This window comes from Bactrocera neohumeralis, chromosome 4 (genome assembly GCF_024586455.1).
Source record: "Bactrocera neohumeralis isolate Rockhampton chromosome 4, APGP_CSIRO_Bneo_wtdbg2-racon-allhic-juicebox.fasta_v2, whole genome shotgun sequence".
Lineage (NCBI taxonomy): Eukaryota > Metazoa > Arthropoda > Insecta > Diptera > Tephritidae > Bactrocera > Bactrocera neohumeralis.
The window spans coordinates 33,819,399-33,839,314 of NC_065921.1; the positions used below are offsets into that span (position 1 = coordinate 33,819,399).

General features: G+C 36.6%; 1 protein-coding gene across 1 annotated transcript in view; it reads right to left on the reverse strand.

Annotated features, from left to right (window-relative positions):
- Positions 1-629: 629 nt before the first annotated feature.
- The window catches only part of LOC126755451 (protein Optix), a 38,214-nt gene continuing 18,927 nt past the window's right edge, over positions 630-19,916 (reverse strand). The window contains exon 4 of the mRNA XM_050468028.1: positions 630-3,539. Coding sequence (XP_050323985.1) covers positions 2,816-3,539 — 724 coding nt within the window. The 3' untranslated portion in view covers positions 630-2,815. The remainder of the gene's footprint in view (positions 3,540-19,916) is intronic.

Genomic DNA, 19,916 nt, shown 5'->3' on the forward strand with positions numbered 1-19,916 from the left:
ACCTCTGTATATACTCTGTAATACTTAGCAAACATTGTTTCTGCTTTGTTGTTATTTCCAAAGCCACTGCAAAACTTTTGAAGTTAGGTCCCCCAAGAAAAGATTTCATTTGGTTTTCATTTTGTATTTCATATTATCTTAACTCATTTATCTTTATTGCATTCTAATGATAAGCTATATATATAGTATATTTTTGGATCTTATAATCTATTTACATTGACTCACTCAAAATTAACATGCGATTTACGTACATATTTTCGAATATATTTTTGATTTCAACTTTCGAAATTTTGCTTACTTTTCCTACAAAAGAGCTGCAGTGAGCAAAGCAAAAAGTAATTTCAAAAGAAAACATATGATACCTTCAAACTATGAATAACTAGAAATAATCGAAATGTTAATGCTATATTATGCGAATATATATATAAGTAGATTAAATAATGGTAATTTAATTTAGTTTTGATAAGAGCTATGCAAAACTGTTAACAATTCACTCAAATCGCTTCGGCATAAACTTCAATCTTATCTGTATGTTCATGTATGGGTGAGTGTGTGTGGATGCATGCATGTGACTGGGGATATGAATTAGTTAATTTGATTATATAGTTTAGAATCATTAGATCACGAAATGCCAGCTCCGTCATTTACATATTTATTTACATCGAAAACGCAACTTTGCACATACATACAGACATAGTAACCAATATTTTGATGAAATAACGAAATAATGCTGTACAGTGATTGCTAACATTGCATATGCATATGGTGAACTAACCTTTAGTGTATGTGTATGTATGTATGTATATTAGAGCAATAAACGCGGAGTGGAAAACGCGTAATTTTTTATTCATTTGGATTGTTGTCTGTGTTTAATGTACTTATTTGCACCGGAAAATGTACAAAAATTTGCTTAAATTGCTCTATTCTCCTATGGGTATATTCACAGATTTATCTTAGGTCACTACCCGCAGCTGAGTTATTAGCAACATTAGTTTGCTCATCTTTTAAAATTAAAATAATTGTTCGGTTGTTTGCGGTTATTTCCGGAATTCTTTGCACTACACCCACTGCCGACTTACTCTGACTCTTTCACCGCAACCGAATAAACGGAATTATTTGAGGAAAGACAAAAAACATAACCAATATCATCGGTAAAGCCAGTGAAATCCAAAATGGCGCTGTTAGGGGTTGGCTAAATAGAGATCTAGCTAGGAGTGTATCCTTAGACTTAAAGCCTATAAGAAAAATATTTCGGCGAGTACGTAGATTGTCTTTATATTTCGTGAGTTAGAGACAACTATAGGCATTGGTGGGACCAGCAAACATTCAATACTGCATGAACATTTGACTGAAACGACTGCATTTTGGAGCACTCAAAATGTCGATTTGATAAGTCATTCAGCGTATAGTCCTGACTTAGGACCGAATGATTTCTTTTCATTGCCGTACGTAAAAGATAAACTAATAGTTTCGACACCGGAAGAAGCGATTGATGCGTTCAAAACGCATGTTTTTAAGATACCTCAAACAGAGTGGCAAAGTGGAGAATATTTTGAAAAACAATAAAGCGATTTTCGATGATTGAATTTGTTTTGGTTTTTAAATCCCGAAATAGACTACATATAAAAGTCAATGTGCGTATGAAACCAAATGTGATATGCAGAAATAATTTATATATATTTTTGAAGTCTCAAAACACGGATAATGTCTGTGGAACTTCCAACAACACTCAGACATACTTATGTTTCTAAACTTTAAGGCCAGAAAACATTTTCCTTGAAATCACGGGAATTTTATTGTTTCAGACGAAATAATCAGCTTTAAAATTCAATTTGTCATATAAAAAATAACATGCGAGGAACATTCTTGAAATAATTATGTGAATGTGATAACAACAATGCAATCCTAATTACGGACAAGAAGGTCCGAAGAAAGATTTTGTTAAACGTGACAGAGAAGATGATACACTCAGAGACTCCTGAAGTATATCCTTGGAAGTTTCTACATATTAATTTTGCCTTTCACAAAACTTTTGTTGAAAATGTTTTACAAAAAGTTGTAAATAAATCGAACTTTTCGAACCTGGTGGAGTACAAAGATAATTATTATAATTCGCTACAACTCAGTTAGTTCAAGAACTGAAGTTATACATCTTACGAATACTTGCATTTCTAACAAATGGTTTTCGTATTCATGATTCATGTATTATCCGAAGGAATTTTTTATTTCAAGAAGCTATATTTTTTTTCAATTACTTCTCCATCTGGTTTCAAGTCACTAAGCTGGCCGGAATATCCAAAATATCGCTATTTTCCATAAATTAAATTGATAGATAAAAATAATTTATGAAAACTGAACCATCTAAGTACCACTCCTCTGTATATAAAACCGTTAGCCAAGTGAAACATGAAAGTGACAAAACCTTAACGAGGAGGGAAAGTCAGAGAGCACCCATGTACATACATACATATAAACCAGATTATTACAGTCAGCTTTAGTGCGATGTGCTACAATGTGTAAACCATCCAAAATCTGGAGGAATCGAACAAGAGTTTTTGAAATGAAAAATAAAAGTTTTATGTATAAACTATGATGTCTGAAAGAGGCGTAAACTATTCGCTTGCCGAAAACTATAATTCATTGTGAAATTTTTGACTGGCTCTCTAAAATGCCAGATTCATTCAATATAACACCCTTATTTGGATTTTGCAAACTTGTGTGCCTCTGTTGAGAGAGAGAGAGAGCGAGAGCGAAGATCTACTAATTGAAGTGGTGCCTAGTACTAGTGCTTGTATGGGTGCCTACGGCTGGTATATCATGTGATCTCCGGCGGTGCGGCATTGTGGTTGTTGAGCGGCAAATCCGGTGACGTGGAGAATGGTCGATGCAAGAGCTGGGCGCTGTGATGATGATGCTGATATGCCGAGGTGTCCTGCAACGCCGCCACGGTACTTAAGGTAGCCGCTATGCTGTTGGCTGTCGAGTTCAGTTTTTCTGGAGAATTGACACGTATTTTCGGTGGTGTGCAATCCACCGCATAACCTGGTGGCGGATAGTTTATGGCGGCATGCAGGTGACTGCCATTCAAGCCATGCGCCTGCGCCGGCAATTGTGGTTGTGGTCTAATGACGATCGGTTGAATGGGAAATTGCTGAGACATTTCTTTGAGGTTACTAAAACTTTGTAAATAACAACCGGCATTGAAGAGACTGGTCGCTGTGTCCAATTTGAATGGTGGCAAGCAGGTGGATAATGGTGTGGCTGTGGCGTATGTGGATGCTGCTACCAAATTACTAGCCGCAATGGAGGTGGCCAAGTCGCGCGGCTTGTCATCATCGACACTGAGACTCTCTTCGCGATCGTTGGCACCGTTCGATGTGGAGCCAGGACTATGCTGTAGCTGAATACTACTAGGAACAGGTGAATGGGTGCCCAGTGAAATATCTGAGTCCGATGTATCTGATGCTATCGGGGATGGTGCTCCCTCCGGTCGCCGACTGCGGCAAATGAGTCCAGAATTATTTTGATTATGTTGTATTCTGAAATGAAATAAGACATATTGGTTGTTAATATCTTGCTCGCAAGTGTACGTAAGTACATAATTTACCTACAGACAATGATGGAATTTTAAAGTTTCTTATGTGGGAAGTAGGCATGGTTATTATCTATTTTACTTATTTTCACAGTGTATTATATTTTCAGCGAGTTTGATTGATTTTACTTTAGTGGTTTGGAAGATATGTACATTTTACTAATTAGAAGGCGGGGCAATGCTCACTTAAAAAAAAACCACAAGAGCCTCTCACTACTGTGATACCCTGTAACAAAGTATAATACAATTTTGTATGCTATCTTAATTGATTAATTTAGTTGTAACACTTTTAGGTTTCGTTTAACGACGTGGTAGGTTCCTAGACACCTCTAAGTAAGCCTCTCCAAAAATCTATTCATAATAATTTTTTTTCATTGAGTTATAAAATTAATAAGAAATAAAGAATTTTTCCTAAAATAGTCAAATTTCAACCGTTAATATCTTTTAAACGGTTGGGTTTACGAAAAAATCATAAGAGACCATATTTTAGAGCATTCAATTTCCTACAAAATCCAAGGAACAAGATATTTTTTCAAGTAGTTGGAAGCGAGATATAAATTTTTCTATCTGATAATAAGAAAAAAATAGAAAACCGTTAGGCAGAGGACCTTCCCGTTACAATTAAAAACTCATATTTGGAGAGGCTTTCTTAGAGGTGTCTAGGAACCTATTTTTGCGAGTTCCAATTGAAAAAAAAAATGTTTTTTGAATCACCCTAATGTACATATGAATGTATATGTACATATAACCACACCCATATCTATACCGACTAGTTTTAGATGTACCAACAATCGTTAGGTGAAGAAACCAATTAAACTCTATGAAACATTATGCAAGGGTATAACAACGTCAGTCACTCAGTTTCTGGAGCAGTACTTCTCACTTATAACTAAAGAATAGAAAAAAATGATGAAAATTGTTTCTGATACTTCTAATTATTTATTATTTTTTTATATAAAAAAAGATTAACAAATAATTTTTTTTTTTAATTCTCTGCCTGCTCGTCATAACCAAAGTTTTCGTGGATTTAGATCCAAATATCAACTAATTCTTTAGTTGTGCTGTTCTGCTGTTGTGAATCAGCGGTAACTACTACGAGGGTGGCCAAAGTAATTCCGTTAAACACACAATCATTTAACAAAGCAACAGACACCTGAATACTCAGATTATCAAATCGTTAAATAAAGTTCTGTTTCATTTCCGTTTAGAAAATTCTCATAAACGAAAGAAAGACCTTCGCCACGGGAGCCAAATTAAGCTAAAGTTGGAAGGTCTCCTAATAGCAAATGCACTCACACTATTAACACTTACATATGGTATATAGACATAGGTATATGGTGTATATGAGTACGTTTGTGGGTATCGACTTTTATTCAATTCTAATTTCCAATCTAAAGTGGGAAGAAAAATGGGTAATTTGGGCGATTTCACGCCTTTAATAACACGTAATTTGGATGAAAAGCTTTCTATGATGTCAGAATTTTATTCTCACCATGCAATCACACATTTGTAGCGTTTCAGGTTCGCACCCAACTAATCTCACGAAGTATGAGTATTTAGTGCACATTCCTTATCTCACACGTTGATTTCGGCGAGCTTGAGAATATTTGGTTGAGTACTTATCAAAATTTGGTCTCAAGAAAAAACTACGGTTATTAAGTGATTAACACAGTCTGCGCCATGTTGTGCTGAAGGAATTCCAACATCTTAATATTGTTCCTCAGCACATTCGTTTGTTCGGCTTTAATTTGATTCCGTTTCGTTGTCATTTATTGAAGGTCAAAGCAAATAGGTAACAGAACCAGAGGGTAGGGGTACAACTGAACTCAGAGTAAACGTACCGTGGCTTACAAAAGTGTATCCGTATATGTAAGAAGTAGAGTGGAGGGAAGCGCTCATAACACTGATTGTTGCTTTGTCGTTTGCGAGACTTTTTGAGGTGATCATATTACCAATTCGGCCTCTTCACTTCAATGAATACTATAAGAATGCTTGACATGAGCCGATTAAGATTTTCCAAGTTTTGAATTTCAGTATTTCGTTTCGAACCATTTAGCCAGTTAGCTAGCCAGACCTGGTTTGTGCTGAGGCAGCTACACGGTTAAGCAGCGCACAAAAAAGTCAACTTGACTTCCGCCCGAGTGCCAATGGAGCTGGCCAACCAATGGCATCGTAATAATGATGTGTCGCTTAGGTAGGTGCCAGTGTATCACATTTCACAAAATCCTTACGCTGATGATACTCGTATATGGGACAACTTGTATGTTTAGTCAATTGTGTGGAAAATATTGTTTTTATGCGCTGAAGTTTGCAGTCGCTCTGATAAATACTGAGGGTGCACAATGTCTTAATTTTAATCAGAAGTTAGTATTAATTACGGCCAAGTAACCTTGAAAGCAGCTTCTTTGTCACGTACAATGCCAAGATTACGCCGATCTCGTGCCCAAAGTGCGGCAGTTACTTAAGTTAAGCTGAGAGGACAGGTAGTCAAGACACAAGACATCAAGCAGAAAGAGTTCATTGCAAAGTACTCGCAAGCAAAATGTAAACTCAAAAGAGTGATATCACAAAAAATGGGCTTTTTTTTTAAATATCTTAAGATATAGGATGACCCTTGGTAATGTGAAAAATGTATGGACACATCCTTAAGTATACCCTGAACTGGGTATATTAATTTTGCAAGAAGTTTGTATCACCTGGAAGGAAACGTCGGAAACCCTATAAAAAGTATATACATATATAGCATGACGAACTGATTCGATTTCGCCGTGTCTGTTTTCCGTCCGTCTACATTTACGCGAACGACTTCCTTAGTTTTTGAGATATCTCTTCAAGTAGCTACTCATTTATCAGAATCGCCAACATCACTCCACTATATTATATAGCGCCATACAAACTGAACGATCGAAATGAAGCGCCTCTATGGAAAGTTTCTTCATTTCAAGAGATGTCGTCAAGAAATTTTTTCCAAAACAAGTTCTTGTAAAGAATATTTTGTATTTGTGAAGGGTATTCTACTTTCGGTGTAATCAATGTTAATGTTTTTTCTTATTTATTTATGTATATACTAACAAATATATAATTAATCAGGTTTATAATGTCTATGTTTTTTTTTTTACTTGAACTATCCCCACTACTATCTCTGCTACAAATAGACTGTGTCCCGGTTAAATCAAACGATTACTAAACAAGCAATATATCATGTTTCTTCTGATATGCCGTCTTTATGGCTCTTGCTAAAAACATATGTATATGAATTTTAGTATCTATTGTTCAAATGCCACTTATTAGGGTAGAACAAATGGTTTTAACAACAATATCTCACTGAGCATTACATTTCATATTATTTGGCTATTTATAAGTAATTTTAATAATTAACCCAGGTGGTAAGCATATATGGGTATTTTTCACGAACATTACGACTCAATTATACGATTATGTTTTGACCATTCGCCATATATGTATATGTATACTGTGTGAGGTTGTAGTATTCCGCGCAGCAGATCCTACTCCTTAGAAGTGTGATGAAAAATGTACCCTATCAACTGACAACACAACAATTAGCCCACAAGCGCCGCACACGGCACGGCAGAAGAGCGGAGGAGAAGAGGTCGTGTTGAGAATTAAACAATTTAAAACTTCATTTGCGTCAGACGTAAATCAGACGTGTGAGACATCGGCGAGTTGAAGGCGCGACGTGTCAGTAGCTGCCACATAACGATGGCAATCGAACGTCGTTTAGATATGATGCCGAATGACTTATTTACGTACCGCGACGACTGAATGAATGCTTCTAAGCGAGTTGAGAAGGTGAAATTGCACAACTACAATTTATGAAACTCCACTTGTGTGTGTATAGTCGACGGATCCCCACTTATCCCCTGGACCAAGTAGATTTCGTCCAACAGTGTGAGTAATGTTATTGTCATTAATCACTCAACACGAGCAGTTACCGCCGCTAAAACTCATTCACTCACTGCTCACTGCTCGCTGACCACCTCTTATAACTCACAACTCACCGCCCATGGCTCGCTAATGTTGCGGTGTGAAGATGAGGTAGCGGTGCAGCAAGAAAATGCGACTGCACCGATTATTAATGTTATGTTGGGTCAATGGAATGCGAAGTGGAGAATGCTTTGCAGTGTAGGAAGCTAAACCGATAATTATGACAGAGCAAGAGTCAGCATGATTTCGATGATGTATATCCAACATTAGGACCTGTTGGCCCCTCACCAAATCGTTCGCCAATTGTTCACCTACCAACCTTCCAGCTTACCAACCGGTCTTCTCACCCCATTAGAACAATGCAAGTGACAACACACACATTCGTCGTTGTTTTGCTTTAGGAGTGGCGATGTGTCGGCTGATGACTGATTGGATTCGTTTTCTGAGTGAGTCTCAAACGTATTGTTCATCGTTTGGTTGCCGCATTGGCGTAGCTTCGTTAATAGAGTAATCTGTAGCCAATGCGCTGCAGGCTGCTGGACGATTGGTGCTTTGTGCCGAGTACTAGTCGCCAATTGATGGGTAAGTAAGTGAGTTGTCTGTGGTGGCGGCGTGTATTGATTATTAAGTGTCGTGCCGTGCTCCCAGTGGGGAGGATAGTCAGGAGGTCTGATTTGCTCAAACATGTATGTGTATGTGACTGTGTAAGTGCCACCATGGCTATTATTTTATTATGTCTTTAAAGAATACCGACTAACGATGGGTGAAAGACGTTAAACGGTTAACTCATCCCTTGCTAAGACTTAACTGATCACTGTCATAATTGCGTTAGCCTACGGGAGCCGCTGATTACAACAGTTTACAACAAGAGCAATGATGAGTATGCAAAGGTGCGGTTTAAGCGTATAAATACGTATTGCGTAAGACATTATTCTACAATTTTTCACAGATTGTTTTGTAAATAATAAATAATGTAAATATTATATACTTGTATCTACTTTTAGACGTAAAGTTAAAGAACAAGGCAGGATAGTTCGAGCACCGGTTCAGTAAAAAATAATATATTAAATGCCGTTTGAAGCAGTATGTGAAACTTATTTGCTATTTCCTGATGCTACTGTGCCCTGCAATATCCATTTCAGATGGATTCAAATCGTGAATCTGCGAAGACTAATATGTTATATAAGGTCGACCCAAGGATCAAAATGAACTGCTCGAAAAGCGGAAGCTCCTTTGGATATCATTATAAAGTGTCGCAAAGTACTCCATGAAAGGTTGGTTTTCTGTTTAGGAAATAGAAAATAGTCGCATGATAATAGATTAGGCGAATACGGTGGGTAGTTGATGAGTTTTGGTCTTCATTTAATTCATGTGGAATAGAATTTAATTGAGGTATGCACTGCGACCTTGGGTCTATTGTGCCCTTTCATGTGGAAAAAAACGCAAAGAAGCCATTATCTTAACCAAATATTCAGCTGAAATTCTCCAAATAGTGTTTTTACCTTAATAATCCCTCAGCCAACATTCTCGTAGTAAAATTTCACTGATACCAATAATTTCGCGATTTTTTCCCACTACTTCAGCGCGTACACTATATGTAAGTACATAGCTTCGGTATGATATGGTCCTTATTAGTCATTGAAATTCTCATGAACATTCTTAAATCGTATAAATCATGTAAATACAATTATCACCATATATTGTATCACATCAATTCGTATGTCTCAGCGTTCTTTTTATTTTCAAGCTTAACTCAAAACTTCGGTCTTTGCTCCATTTATGTTTTGCGAAATATTTGCACAATGAACAGGGCATATTAGATTTGCCGCGAAGTGTGTAGTACCAAGAACGAAACGTCGGAAACCCAAAAAAATGTGTACATATGTATGATCAGCGTGACGATCTTAGTCGATTTATGAACGTCCGCCAGTCTGTCTGCACATAGGTATGTACGTGAACTACAAATAATGCCTCATCCTTTGATATTCATCTGAAATTTTGCACTCATCCTTTTCTCCTTGAGAAACTGCTGTCGGAACCGCCGATATCGGATAACTATAGCACATAGCTGTCATGCAAACTGAACAAATCAATTGAAGAGCATTTTGGATTCAGTGCAACCTCAACTAATGATTAATCTGAGTAATGTCGACTAATAATGAAAAGTAATAAGTTTTAAGTGCCAGTTTACATATTCCCAAATGAATCTAGTCCAATACCTGCTTTTGACACTTCAATGAGCGATGTCAAGCAGCGTGAAAAACTGAAGAAGTGATTACTTTATTTCGTGTATTTACCAGTAAATAAATTATTAGCATGTAAGCATGTGTAATTCGGCGCCCGAAGAGGAATTACTCACACGCGCCAAGCTGGTAAGTGTAAGGCATTATTAGCATTTGTGGCGAGCAGATCGCCCGCCACGACCGACCACATGACAGGTCGAATCGCTCCCCATCTCGCCAATTGGAAGTGGACGTGGGTGTTGGTTGTTCATTCTGCCACTACGTCGTTATGGTTACACATACACATGCACACAGAAGCATATTTATACAATTTTCCTTGATGAATGTGCGTGTTTGAACAAATGAATTGCAATTCAAAACATTTTGTATTTATCAAGTAAATTGAAATGAAATTACACAGCACTAACACGCACACACTTACAAAAACAACGTTAATAACCTACACTGCACACGAGTGGCGTTGGACGACGCAAAGCGATGATGTTTGAAATAAATAATAACCAACAAATGCGGCATAATAACAGCAACAATAACAATAACGACTTGTTTGGGTTTGGATGTGTGGGTGTCGATGTGGGTGATCAATCAAAACACTCAGACATGAGAAAAGCAATCACAGCGCTATTAAGAGAAATTATATTAGGTAAGTGTTGGCACTGCAAGTAAATATGCTGGAAAATACTTAATTTGTTATTTATAAGGCAATAATTCAATTTGTACACAAGAGCTCATGGGAATAATATTACTGAATCGGTTGTGGTTTCTAAAGGCTGGGTATGAAACTGGGTAAATGTTTCAGAGCACTCCCTATGAAACAAGTAATAAATTGAGTTATCTAAGTATGTATAACGGTATTATCACTATCATCAATAAAATAGCATTAATTCATTTGATTTTAATCTAGTATATAAACCACAGTTATTTTTCCAACAAATAGAAGGTAAAATTTTAGCCTACGATCTGATGTGTCAGCTCGGTGCTCTCAGGGCGACTTGCGTCCATTTGCGCTTTTAAAATTTCTGCAAAAATAAAAATCGTTTCTATTTGGAGCAAACACGGTAACACGGTTCTTATATAAAATACAACATCACAATTAAACCAAGAATCTAAGTTTCCGCAACGCATTTGCACTGAATCGAAGTCCACAAGGAAATGTCGGAGATCCTATAAAATATGTCGTATATTTGATCAGCATGACAAGCTGAGTAAAGTTAGCCATGTCTGTCTGTATAAACGTGAACAGTTTTTGAGATATCGATTTGAAATTTCGCACATGTCTTTTCCCTTAAAGCGGCTGCTTATTTGTTAGAACCGCCGATATCGGACTTTTATAGCGTACAGCTGGCATAAAAACTGAATGCTCAAAATCAAGTTATTGAATTTCTAATTGTGAAGGGTATTGTGCTCTAATCTAATGTTTCTTCTTGTGTTTTTTTGTCATTTTGAAAACTTTAGACTTAAAACCAATTAAAAAGTTTATAGAAGACTTCTACACAAAGAAGGAATCGTTGCACCATAATTGCCGTCCGATTGTTAATGTCTTCGATCCGCTACTCTCCACTCTCCAGCGCTTTACATGTTAAATGGTAATAAATTACAAATAATTAAATTATTCCTTGACAATACTCTAAAATACTATTTTACTAACTTTTTAATTAAGTTTTAACTGCGATCTGATAGTCACAGGATTACCTTTTTCTCAAATGGCTATTTTCTATACACAAAAACTTAATTTTCGGAAGCAATTTTCTTTGAATTCGTGATATACCCTAATGTACTTACATGGTAAGAAAACTAGTTGAGACTCAAGTGCGTCTTGTAGAACACGAAACGAATAAACATAGACACCAATAGTCTTGAAACACTTGACGTCAACTCAATCGATTCAGCTACGGCGATGGCAGCAGTGCGAAGAAAGCGCACTAAGAAAGCAAATACGTGTGTACATATATATATGTACATACATACATACAGACAAATGTGCGTATGTATGCATGAGCGATAGTGTAAAAGCTACGGACTAACACTCGATCAACACTGACAGCAAAGATTGTTACCAGAAAAGACTCGATATCCAATGACGCTTTCCAACTACTGTAACGGAGGCTGGGAACTAACAAAAGCAAACACACTCATATTACGAATCAATAAGAATCGTAATTCGTGTAACAGTGGGAAAACGGAAGTAGCTTGTCTTTGAAAATTCGGAAAGCAAGCGTGTATCTACAAAATGTGAAAAGGAGAAATCAAATAGAAATTGATTGAGCATGAAAATGAAAGGGAGCATTTTTAACAATGTACATACATATAATTTGTACATACACACGCTTGTATGTATATAGTATATTCGTACGTACATACATATGTACTTGAGCTTTCCGCTTTGGACTGCGAAAGCAATCTAGAATAAAGGTGTTGCAATTCGCGCCATGGGAAATTTGTATAAAATATTATAAATATTCAAAATGTTTGAGCTCAATTGTAAAGAGAAGTTATGTAAACAGTTTGTCAACGCCAGGTCCGTGCTGAATTTGACACAAATGTAGATAACCAGAGCTGGTACTTAGTTGAGCGTTCGCTTTGATATGCAGATGAGGGTGGGTGGTGATTGGTGCATTCAATTAACACGTGCCCCTGCCGAAATTTAAATTCAGATTTCCATTTCATTTGGTAGTGCGCAAATTCATATAGACATATATACGTATATACATACACAAGTGTATCAGAAAGCCTTTATGTCAACAGATCGACTTTGGGTGACACTCTTCCGCCGGCAAAAGGTCCCAATTACTCTATTACAAAGTACAAGTGTCGAATTTATGGCGCTGGGAATGATGCTAAAGCTTATTGTGTTGTAAAGAACTTACTGCAGCCTCATCATTTACATGCATAATTTATAACTTTTGATTGAACAATTATCACTGATTTAATGTGTAATATTTTAGAAAGCAGCGTTTCGAATTCAGGGTAAATAAACTTAAATAGACAAAATGCCGAGAATGAGAATACGTCACTTGAAGGGTCTTCTAACGACATGAAGCGATAAATCGTAAGCCGTTTCAATTCATTTAGCAAACGGCAGCTGTTATGTAAATTGGTAAGAATAAATTTTATTATTTGCCCATCAATTATCACTAAAATGTTTCTGCCTGACGCATATATTGATAGAGTTAGGTGGTTTTCGAAGAACTTCTTCTATCTTGGAACCCTTTTGAGGAAATCCTGTTACTCTACAATAGAAATTAATTTTTCTATCGTATTACTACAAGCTTTTAGGCTTATGGAGCGTAAGGCTACTCCAATCGGAGTCAGGAAAATAATACATATACATATATGTACCTATGTTTACAGGATCCGAAGTGTAACCAATTAAAAAAACCATAAATTCGGTTTGGAAAATTATTTTTTTTTTTATTTTAAAGTACAAAATGTGTGAAAATAATCATAAATTCAGGACTAATTCACTTTTGCTCGATATGACCACCTTTTGCCTTAACTATGGTCTTGAGATGGTCAAAAAACGAATCGCAAGCTGCCCGAATGTGACTTGCTGGTATTTTGGCCCACTCACGGACAATGGCTTTCTTCAGCATCTCGAGACTGGTGTATTTTTTTATCTCGGAACTTGCTCTCCAAAATGGTCCAGAGAGAATAATCCATTGGATTCGCATCTGGTGAATTCGAGAGTCATTGTGTGGTCGTAATGAAGTTCGGAACGTTGTTTTTCAGCCATTCTTGGTTCACTTGCGCTTTGTGAGACGGTGCTGAGTCTTGGTGAAACGTCCATGGTTTGCGACCGAAAGGTTTGTTTGCCCACGGCTTCAAAGCAGCCTCCAGAACACTTTCCCGATAATATGTCGCATTTACTTTGACGTCAGGCTCGATGAAAACAGTTGGAGAGCGCCCATCTGCGAGAACAGCGAACCAAAGCATTATTTGTGGCGGGTGCTGTCTCCTGGTGGCCAAACGATGACTTAGATTCTCGTATGAATGGTCGGTCAAGTAACCCTATCGAATTGCTCAATTGGAAAAATTTTTTCGTCAGAAAACACAATGTTCGGAATTTGACCGCTTTCGGTCAAGCGAAGCAACTGCTTCGCTCTCTCAAGTCTTACTTGTTGCTGCTTCGGTGTGAGATCATGGACCTTTTGGAACTTGTAAGGCTTGACCTTGAGCTCATTTTTCAATATTCGTCGGATGCTGAGGTCGGATATTTTCAGTTCTTTAGCCATTTGATTGGCACTTCGTCGTGGATTTCGCTCAAGTCGCTTCTTCACTTTCCGAACCATCTCACGTGACGTTGCAGTCTTTTGATGACCACCTCCATGGCGTTTTGCGATGCTACCAGTATCATTTTAACGAGTGATGGTGCGATAAACAAAAACTTTAGTCACATTAAGGTGTTCGAGCTCACGAACAATTGCAGGTTGTGATTTTCCAGCTAAATATAAAGCAATCATAATATTACGTTTGAATTCCATCGCTGATCACTTGTTCCTCTTCCGAACTGTCATTCAGCAAATTTATAAACAGCTGATTCCAGTGCGACAGCTGCGCGAACGGTCTGAAGTTGGTTACACGAGTGCCGGACCCTGTACGTACTATACAACTTTTATGAGCATAGCATATCTTGTTTGCCCAAAGATTCAGTAGTTTTTAGCTCCTACTCCAAGACTTTTTATTTCCTGTCTCCATAGAGTAGGTCCGGTTAGATATCTAATCAAAGGATTGCACTTGGACTACTATATGCAGTCCTTTGTGAATGCTCTCAATAACAATTAATAAATAAATAAATTTTTGAGAAAACTCTATTAGACAATCTTATCAACTTCAAAAATAATTTAAAACATTATTACATAAATAAGCCCCCTCACCGAATTCAAGGAAATATTTGTTTTCAAAAGTATGTGGACGGATTCCTTGGCTAGTATAGAACAAATCTTGCAATAATGCCTCTACTGGAAGATTTGATGCACTATTCTAAGAGTTTCAGCTGCAAGTTGTATAAACTGAACATTTTCAAGATAACAAACTTTGAAAGAACATTAAACCAACCAGGAAAAAATATTTATTAACCGAAAAACAAGTGATGTGTATTATACCTTACCATCAAATTTGATTCGGACGGACAAAAAACTATATTTTTAGATATTATATTCCAAATCTTTATTATCGTCTTCAAAATAGCTCCCTGAGCCAATACAAGCATGCCAACGCTTCATCCAAATTTCCATACAGTCGTAATAAGCATCGGATGGGATCTTCAGTGCTTTCAACAAATTTTGGTTTTTTCTATTTCGGCTTGTTTTTGGAGCGCCATTCGTTAGATTGTTGAACAATTTTGCTGTCTTACTCAAAGGAGTAGAGGATCCTCAGTAACGTTTTTAAGCATTTCCTTAGAGACTCTACTATTTCTCTGATGTAAACATGATGGTTTTCAAGCTTCGTTTCTTCCGTTTTTCGATGTTGTCGTCATTTACGAAGTTAGATGAACGACTCTAATGAGGCAAGTTTTCGATGACTTCACGATCTTCACTGAACGTTTTATGCCACTAAAATATTTGTGTTCGAGATGAAATGAACTTCCAAGACAGAGGAGACAGAAAGAGGTCCCGCATTTGCTATAGAAAGATTCCACACACTGGATATGACGTAGAACAATAAGTGATAATCAAATATAAATACGTCCTTATCTCGGCGTAATTTATTGTATTGAAGAGTTATAAAAAAGACCTATTTCCTTCTTTTAATTAATTGTTTCCATTTCTAATTTGTTGTTAATACTTCACATTTTGTTGTAGGGTCAAGACTCTTTATCAAAACATCCTGTTTAAATATCGCTTTTGTTGGGTTATTAAACATATTGTCAGCCATCGCCTCAATTTTAGAATTTCTTTCAAGCGCTTTCACATTATTGGAGAATTGTTACTACTTTGGACTCAAGGTATAAAGAAAACAAGGTCCCGCTCAGCTGTCAAACCAAATTTTCTGTTCGTGTGACGTAGTTTGGAAGTGAGTTTTGAGTTATGAGATTTGAGATATGGATTCTAAAGAGCAAGAACAAAACAAAAGTTGATAAAAGTAGTGGTCAAGTAGTTCGTTTAAGTTTTCACAAAATCGAACTTACAAACTCTTAGTAATCAGGGATGGCGGACCCCTGATATATCTCCATAGCACATTTCTACGGTAGGTAGGTATATGTACATAGATAAGCGAGCATATGGTAGTACTACTTTGAATATTGCTTATACATATATGTATGTACATACATCCATATGCAAACCTATTCTTACTCTTACTCTGCAGTTATTAAGCGAAGAACGAAATTACGTGTACATAAAGGTCCGTTTAAATATCCAATTTGCTGACATGCAATAAATTTTGCAATAAAACAACAACAACAACGCATTTTCTTAAAATGTTTTTGAGGTCAACGGTAATGCAACAGAAAACAGAAGGGCATTGCGCTTCCATGGAAGTACTGAAGAAGGAAGAACCGACTTCACTCACTAAATACATAGGCGCCTTCACTGCGCCGTTGAAGAAGCTAAGGAGACAGCAAGCCTAGAAGGTGCAAACAAAACGTGAACAAGTTAAGTGTGCTGACGAGGCATAAAACAAGTGTTACGAGTACCTGTGTAAGTGTGTAAGTGAGCAAGCAAATAGCTCCAAAGTACGTGTGTGTACGCATGTAAATATGCTTATGCTATGGCGGTTTGCTAGCTTGCCAATGGCCATGTAAAGGCCAATAGAAGAGCGTTCAGCTGCTTGGCTTTGCAATAATCGCATGAAATTGCAAAATATATATTTTTATAGTTATGCGCTTTTAAAGAAGAGGCAATGAAAACCAGCACACAACACAAACTGTGCAACAACTAAAGCAGTAATCATAGAAAAACAGCGGCGCAACTACAATTGGAACTCAAAATGTTCTTATAATTATAAATTCACATAATTTTTAGTGGCATACATATGTATGTTACGTGAAATATTAAGTAGAAATAGAGGTAGTTTGTATGACAGCTTTATGCTATAGTGGTCCAGTTCCGACAATTGAGCATTGAGCAAATTCAGAGCAAATTTCAGAACGTTATGTTAAAAGCTGGGGGACTAGATCGCTTATATACAGACGAATGGGCGAACAGATATACATACGTACTTGGCTAAATCTACTCAGCCCGTCGGGACGATCATTGATATACATTGGTATGTATGTATATTATAGTGTCTCCGATATTTCCTTCTGGATGTTGCAATCTCCGAGACAAACTTAATAAACTCTGTTCAGGGTATGAAAAGAAAATCAATATATTCCTTATTTTTCTGTTTTTTTTTTTATTTTATACATAACAACACTTTTTTGTTCAAGTATCGGTCTGTTTTAAAACTTTGCATAAATACGAGTATGTTTGTATGATTTTCTTGAAGAGATTCTTTTAGCTTTATATGACCGATGTTGATGTTAACGTAATATGGTAGTCCGTAAGTTCAGAATATTATGCGATACAAGCGGAGTGGTTAAGTACCGTGTTATTGGCGTGTTAGCCTTTCTCAAGAGGAACAGACTAGCCTACACAATATGTATAGTAACAGAAAGAGCATAGAAACACACAAAAAAGAGATATGAAAAGTGGCAAAAGGTACTTTGTTTTTGTGAGAAGCAGCTGCATGACTCATCAATGTTGTAATGTTTAACAAAGGCTCCACTCCAAGGCTACAAAATATCATTGATTGATAAAACAGGTCGTAACGAAAATAAAGAAGGTGCTGAATATGAAATATTTTTTGTTTTTATTTTATTTTTTTTTTTACTATAATCCGCTAATATACATATATAAAACAACTTGTTCTTTCGTTAACATAACGACCTACATATAATAGTCTAAAATCATACTATTAGGGCACTATGGTATGCTCTTAATCGATTTCATCTATTTTGAACACCTTTTGACTTTGATACTCAAGTATGATCTAAAAATATTTCCATTATATCCATATTTGATTTTATTGAGATAACTCATGCATGATATTATATCTGGGTAAAGAGAGAACATGGAACCGATTTTAGAAATTTGTAGTACGAGGTAGTACATTTCATTGGTCTACAGTGGTTTTGTTGCCCTAGATATAAGATCGATTATAAGCGCTAAGGTGCTCGTATTCGATATCACGTGACTTGACAAATTATTGTCCGATTTCGCTGTTTTTAGGCTGAGACGTGGCGCACTGTGATAGCATCATTATTATCGCAAAGTTTCATTCCGATATTTGTTGATGCTTCATTTACCAAAAGGTGCTCAATATTTACTTTGATTGGAAAAATTATTTTTTAAGTATTACAGTTACATATATAGCACTAGCGGCCCGGTGCGTGCTTCCCTACGTACAAAATGAAGTAATAAAAGAATTTTTTTTTACATCAAATTCATTTATTCAAACAAAAAACAAGAAAAACGTTAACTTCGGCTGCATCGAAGCTAAACTACCATTCACAAGTGCAATTCTTTTGTTAACTATGTGTTTAGTTTGTATGGAAGCTATATGCTATAGTAATCCGATCTGAATAATTTTTTCGGAGCTAATATTGTTACCTTAAGCAGTAATCCATGTCAAATTTTGTGAAGATACCACGTCAAATGTGAAAGTTTTCCATACAAGAACTTTAATCCGATCGCTCAGTTTGTACGCCAGCTTTATGCTATAGTAAGCCGATCTGAACAATTTCGTCCTATATAAATAACTCATACCAAATTTCGTGAAGATATATCGTCAAATGTGAAAGTTTCCCATGCAAGCATTTGAATCCGATCGTTTAGTTTGTATGGCAGCTATATGTTATAATGGTCCGATCTGACCAATTTCTTCGGAGATTACATTGTTGCCTTAGAAAATAATCTGTACCAAATTTGGTGAAGATACATTGTCAAATGTGAACATTTTTCATACAAGAACTTGATTCCGATCGTTCAATTTATATGGCAGCTATATGTTATAGTGGTCCGATATCGGCCGTTCCGACAAATGAGCAGCTTCTTGAAGAGAAAATGACGTTTGCAAAATTTCAAAACGATATCTTAAAAACTGAGGGACTAGTTCGCATATATACAGACAGACAGACAGACGGACGGACAGGCGGACATGGCTAAATCGACTCAGCTCAACATACTGATCATTTATATATATACTTTATAGGGTCTCACTCCTTCTGGGTGTTGCAAACTGCGTGACAAATTTAATATACCCTGTTCAGGGTATACAAATATTTTGTTAATTGCTAGCTACTTTAAAACTTAATTGTAATCGTTTGAATTAAAATGGCATATCAGTTGGAATCTTAGCGATACGCGGTATCAAAATATTTCTCGTTTTCATTTAGCAGTTAAGATCGTAGCTTCAATCAAATTTGGCAACAACATACAAGGTCTGTCGCAAAAGAAACAGGACTGTTAGAAAAAAAAGCAGCAAAAAATATTTTTCAAAAGTTATATTTTTTTATTCAAAGTAGTTTCCTTGTGCTTCGATACAGCGTTTAGCACGGTCAATTAGCATTTCAAATGAGTGTTTAAGGTCATTTTTCGGAATGCTCTTGAGAATATCGGTCGTCGCCTTTTGGATAGCTGAAATGTCCTGAAACCAGTGTCCTTTCATGGGCAAATGACGTTTTCCGAAAAGAAGAAGCTTCGATAAGTGCCATATCAATATAGGAGTGGTGAGTGTTTTCGGTCAGGTGAATTTGGTCGTCGGTCAATTTGTGTGGAACAAACTTGAAATTTCCGTGGTTAATGAAGTCTTTGGCGATATTGAATAAAGGTGGTTTTTGGTCAAATAATCGGTCACAAGCGTCGATCGATGAGAGCAATTTTTGGTCATCAGTCAATTTGTGCGGAACAAACTTGGAGCACACCTTCCGTAGACCCAATTTATCTATCAACATGCGATGAATGGAGTCTTTGGTGATATTTAACTCCATTTCCATGTAACGCAAAGAAGATTTCGGCTCATTCTTAATAAATTCCTGCACTTTTTCAATATTGTTTTGGGTAATCACTGATTTTGGCCGGCCCGACTTCTGATCGTCACAGAGGTCCTCACGACCTTCTTGGAATCGCTTAAACCACTCATGCACATTACTACGG